The 5,395-nt window shown below is 37.8% G+C and overlaps 2 protein-coding genes across 5 annotated transcripts in view; one reads left to right on the forward strand and one right to left on the reverse strand.

Annotated features, from left to right (window-relative positions):
- Positions 1-2,473: 2,473 nt before the first annotated feature.
- LOC109542512 (60S acidic ribosomal protein P0) lies at positions 2,474-4,083 on the reverse strand. Of its 2 annotated transcripts, XM_048665033.1 has the most exons (5): positions 3,993-4,083; positions 3,394-3,787; positions 2,810-3,171; positions 2,587-2,735; positions 2,474-2,544 (listed from the first exon to the last, which is right to left on the reverse strand). In XM_048665033.1, the coding sequence occupies exons 1-4, from the start codon at positions 4,044-4,046 to the stop codon at positions 2,598-2,600; spliced, it is 948 nt and encodes a 315-aa protein (XP_048520990.1). In that variant the 5' UTR covers positions 4,047-4,083; the 3' UTR covers positions 2,474-2,544; positions 2,587-2,597. The 2 variants fall into 2 exon arrangements, with proteins under 2 accessions (XP_048520990.1, XP_019767319.1); XM_019911760.2 differs by having other exon boundaries at positions 2,474-2,735.
- Positions 4,060-5,395, forward strand: part of LOC109542507 (Werner syndrome ATP-dependent helicase) — an 8,406-nt gene continuing 7,070 nt past the window's right edge. The window contains exons 1-3 of one of the 3 annotated variants that reach the window (XM_019911752.2): positions 4,060-4,126; positions 4,719-4,926; positions 5,221-5,297. The gene's annotated coding sequence lies outside the window, so the exon portion shown is untranslated. Of the gene's footprint in view, positions 4,127-4,718; positions 4,927-4,959; positions 5,298-5,395 lie in introns of those variants that run through there. The other 2 variants (XR_002172431.2, XM_019911753.2) reach the window with 2 other exon arrangements.

A 5,395-nucleotide genomic window follows, 5' to 3' on the forward strand; every position in this document is an offset into this window, starting at 1 on the left:
TATCAATCTGTAATAAAAGACGTGAGGAAATTCTGTCTTTTTTAAAGACAAAAATTTTTGAGGCGAAATACCCAAAAAGAAGTTTGTAAAAATATGTTTTTTGAAATGTCGGAAAAATGCATTTTAATGAAACTCGCTCTCAATTTGTTCCTATGTAAGATTCATATATGTTCTGATGAAGCAATTGGAGTTCATCCGCTTTAAGCAAGTGAGGAATTCTTGAGTGACTTAGAACAAAAACTACTAGAATCACCTGATGCACTAATTATATTTAATCAGTTTTGGGCTCTTTGTGAACTCTTGTAGACTTCAGTTCTTGAACAAAAAAATGATTACTATTTTCTTGTAACTTAACCATTTCAGATATTTATATACTGCACACGTTGTAGTATATTTTTAACTGACCGATCTATTTTTTTATTAATTTTTATCTGACCGACATGTTCCGTTACCGTTGAATTGCGTTCATCCGAAATCTCAGGAAGAGAAGAAGAGTTTTTAGTAAAATATCGTCCTAACATAGGAACAAATCCACAGCAAGTTTTATTCAAATCCATATCTGCGTCTTCACGAAATTGCAAAATGGCTAATTTAAGGATTGTTAATGTGAAAAGGTAATTATTACGAAAATAGATAATAAAAATAAAAATAGTAATCGATATCTAAAATTGTCAGGTGGCAAGCGAACAGAAACTATTTTTTTGCTTAAAAACTGAATCATACGAGAGTTTACAAAGAGGACAAAAATATCAAAAGGGAACTATAATGCATCAACTCAAGAAAAGTCAGATGATTCCAGTTACCAAATAAAAAGTTCTGGAAGTTTTTGCACCAAGATACTCAAGAATTCCTCACTTGAACCAAAGCGGACGAATTCGGTTGATACATCAAAACCAGTCTTGCATATAGGAACCGCTTGTTCCTATATGACGAACTTCACTAAAATCCATTGCACCGATATTTCAGAAAACATATTTTTTGTGGAGAACTTTGACCATGAATAGCAAAGAAGCGAGTCATTTTTTCTTAGTAAAAGTTTGGTCAGATCGTATTCTTTTGATCGAAAAAATATCACAGCAATCTTTTGACCTTGTGCTTACGGGACACCCTGTAAATTAAGCTTAAATGCTCGCTTATGCACCGTCCAGAATTGAAGTTTTTTACCACACTTATCCACATCAAATTGCACCAGACTTCGACTTCCTGCTGCATATACAGATATGGTTGTTTCATCCATAAAGTAAAATAATTATTCGCACCCTCTACAAATAAATTTCTCAAACTGATCCAAACCACCGCTCAATAATTCTCAGCTCTACTTAAAACGATTAAATAGTTAAAACCTTTGAATATAAAGCTAACTTTTCAGTTATAGTTTATATTCAAAGGTTGAAACAAATATTAATTCGTCTTTGATTGAAGACATTCATCCATTCAGCAACCACATGGATTAATATTTGAACCCTTGTCGGGCACATTTGCTTACATTTCATGGCTTATCGGTTGAATTGGCCGCTCCATAATTAATTCATAACTATACGAGGAAAATTCCTGTTTTCTCACAAAACTTGTAAATTTACCCGACAACATTTAAGGCTCCGGAATTTAAGCCTTTGATGTGTCTTTGTACTCCACATGCTTAATGAGAGCCCGACATTCTTGATGTTCGTAATTCACGTGTTTATGCATGGAACAAGGCTGCTTTGAGGTGCGTTAGTTATCGGTTTTGGCTACTGTCCTAATAATTGTCTTTTACGGATTTGCTATGCCTAGGAAAGTGTACACAGGGATTTTCATGTATAAAATGTTGCACGTTTCTAATTTATATGAAGCAAAAGGCCAGTTGGTACTAATAACTTACAAAAATCTGTTCTTTTTTTATGAACTATGGATAATTCTTCAAACTTTGGTCCTAGCTGTTGAGAAAAATGTGTAGCAAAATACAACTTTTGAGACCCCACAAGCACTTTTGCAAAGTGATACGCGTAAAAATTGATACCACCAGATAGTCTGGAAACACTGTCTGGTTGCGAAATAGCACAAGTATCTCAGCGTAAATTACTAAAATCAAATTGCACTGGGAACTTATTAGTACCCATGGAATAATCGAGTGATGTTTGGCCTTATCGCCCCGGTTTAGAGCGCAATTATTCAGACACGAATAATCGCCCTTTACATATTGTTCACTTATTTACTGTACCCGAAGCAATTTGCCCCCCAGTTAATAGACCAACGTGTTTGAGGTGACATTTTTAATTACTCGGTTATTTGGCCTGAACTGATTTCCAATTAAAACCAATTTGTTATCAAATAGGATTGAACACTGTGGATTATTTAGTGGAATATGAAATTTCGATTAAGCCATCTAGGTTTCCATAATGGGATTTTGTAGTTGGAAAAGTTAATTGTTAGGTGTGGTTTTATAAGTACGCGCAGCTGAGGCGACTGCATTGAGGTAAAAAAACACCAATAGTTTCATTTTAATGGTTTACGACGGTCTGACTGTTACAGTAGCAACACATCCCAAATGTTCAGTTTCAGATTCTATAGCCACTTTCGCCTTTGCGAAATTGACTATAGAATCATCTATAGAAACTTTAGTCAAAGAGCGAGAAGCCCATGTCATCGTCCTCTGACTCGGACTCTTCCTTCTTCTCTTCCTTTTTCGCTTCGGGCGCAGCTGCAGCAGGAGCAGCCGCTACTGGCGCGGCAACAGCTGCAAATTTGCTGGGATCCTAAAATGAACAGTAACATTAAACTCCATGTTGACGTCCACATTGTCAGTGCTCTGCTAAATGTATTTTATTACCTTAATAAACTCCTTAATTGTCGAAGCTTCTTTGAAGTCTACGTCCGTAACGGCAGCGATTGCCAACAAGTTCTTAAACCCGTTGGCAATGCTATGAGGCGCCGAAGCGATAGTTGGGTATCCAACGGCGAGACATACTGAGGCCAAATTGGCCACACCAGCCAGGAAACGTTCCTTCAAGTCTTCAGGCTTGATGTCCAAAATAGCAGGAGCAAAGATGGTACCAGAGTCATAAACTTGTTCAACGATAAGACCATATGAAAATGGCGAAATGTTCAACATGTTCAAGAGAGTGGCTTCAGATGCTCCAACTTTGTCCCCGGGTCTCAGAATGTTCACATCATTAACGATTTCAATCGTACCTGTAAAACATTCACGTTTAATGTTTCAAGAAATAAACATGCGAATGTTTTCAATTGTGTCAATGTGAAATATCAGTATAGGTTTCCACAAAACCGCGCAGTTAGCTGGAGGTTCAACTATTTCTAGTACCAGTAACAAACGCGTTTCAGAGACGAAAAATATTAATCATCATGTGATGGGTGCTTATGAAACGCATAGAGTAACAAAGTCTGAATGCTTACCCTTTGAAATTTTTGTGGGAATGCTCAGAGCTTGGAAGAAAGATGTTTTTTCTGGGGGCAGCCCGGTGTTCTGGGCCGGAATAACGACAGATAACGGAGCAATGGCGCCAGCACGAGCAGGAGCCCTGACTTTGTTCTCCAACAGCCTGTCTCTCACTTCCACGAGATCTCCACTGGTGAAAACAAAGCCAACATTCCCCTTGATGTGAGGCAATAGTTTCTCCAATGAGGCATTGGATTCCACGTGCCCTTTGATGGCCTTCCGCATCATGGTGTTCTTACCCATAAGGACGACGGCGCTTCCTCGCAGGGAAATACGGATTTGTTGCATCTGTTTAGAGCCGACATTGTCAGCGCCCACAATGAAACACTTTGGGTATTCCTCCAACAGGTTCTGGAATAGATTTGTCTTGTATTAGCAAACCAATTGGAATTAGAGGCAAAAGGGTTGATTATGTCAACAGAAATCAGTCATTACAGTATTCACATGAGGAGCCCGGGGGTTCAGCTATTTCTAGCACCGGAATTCGATACGTAGTGTTTACATCATTAACACGTCTAAAGTACTGCAAACTAAATAATTATCAAACAGTACTTACAATAAGCTTAACGAAGTAGTTCGACTTCCACGTTGCCTTGTCCTCCCTACCCATCTTTACAGTAGCTAGGGACTCGTAATGAATTTAAGAACTACAACAACGAAACATTAATGGAACATTTCCCTATTTAGCACGTGAGTAATGATTTAGAACAAAGTGGGAGGTTATGTTCGGAATAAAGCTAACCAACAGCTATTCATATAAAATAATCCTTCATTTCTCTAAAATTGAAGAAAACTAGCAGTAATACTGCATTAAAACTATCTGCACAAACATAAAATTGATAAGACAGGACAGATGAGAGGGTATATGTTGAAAAGAGTAAAACATGTTATTCCGATAAAAAGCAACAAATGGACTGGAAAAGCTTCTGATTGTTTAAACATCATGCAAAAGGGCAATAGTAATGCATTAAAAATGTTGACTAAAGTACTAGGATTAATAAAATTAAAGCGAAATACAATTTTGGGAACAAAACATACCTTGGCTATAAACTCTCAGACACTGAGGGGGTTGAGGGGGAGAGGAGACGCTGACAACTTGGCAGTGACAAGACACAGACGAGCGACATCTATGAATCACATAAATCAACATGCAGAAATTGCAAAATGCAGGGTAGTCAACCGTGCCAAAAGTCCATTTTTTAACTGTTTTCAACGTATTTTACTTGAACAAAATTATAACTTCAAATTGCAATTAAAATATATGAGAGTATTTACTTTGCAGACTGATGGAGCGTTTACAAAAATAAAGCGAATTACTTCCCCACAAATGTTGGCAATGCTGTTTATTCCACCCGGAAACCGGAAACTTCGTTTTTTTCGCCTTCGTTTGCCCTTTTCACTCATCCGTCAATTCAAGTTCATCGGAAAACTTATTTGCGTTTTTTTCAAAAAATTTGGCCCAGTTTTCACACATTCAGAACGCAGTTCAGGTAAGAAAACTCCTCTAAATCGTTCGATTGCATTTTTTGCTATTCAAGGTCCCAATTTCTTCAATGCGCATTTAGGGTTCAAATTTAAGGTTAAGTTTACTAGTTTTTACGTAACGTGTTTATTCTGGATATTTTGGGACTTTGATATATCCAAACCGATTAACCGGTTTGTGATTCAGTTTCATCCAGTGCCCCAAACGAGTCGCACCTTGTTATACACGCAATCACTGAGGCGTCAGCTATTTAAAAATCACTAGACGCCAGTGGGGTATAGTTGGAACTCTACTGTTTCAGGTCAAACTTTGGTCAGTGGGATAATGAAACTGTCGCTAGCCACCTATTTATCTCTACGAATTACCACTATAGCCCAGGTGAGTGCCACTTTTTTAGTATCTAATTAGAATATGCAAAAACAGGCGCCAGATCAGGCCGGGCCTGGATTAGGGCTTGCAGTCGTTTGTTCGGTTTA

The sequence above is a fragment of the Dendroctonus ponderosae genome, unplaced genomic scaffold, assembly GCF_020466585.1.
Source record: "Dendroctonus ponderosae isolate FM_Combo_2020 unplaced genomic scaffold, Dpon_F_20191213v2 Dpon_F_20191213_3, whole genome shotgun sequence".
Taxonomy (NCBI): Eukaryota; Metazoa; Arthropoda; class Insecta; order Coleoptera; family Curculionidae; genus Dendroctonus; species Dendroctonus ponderosae.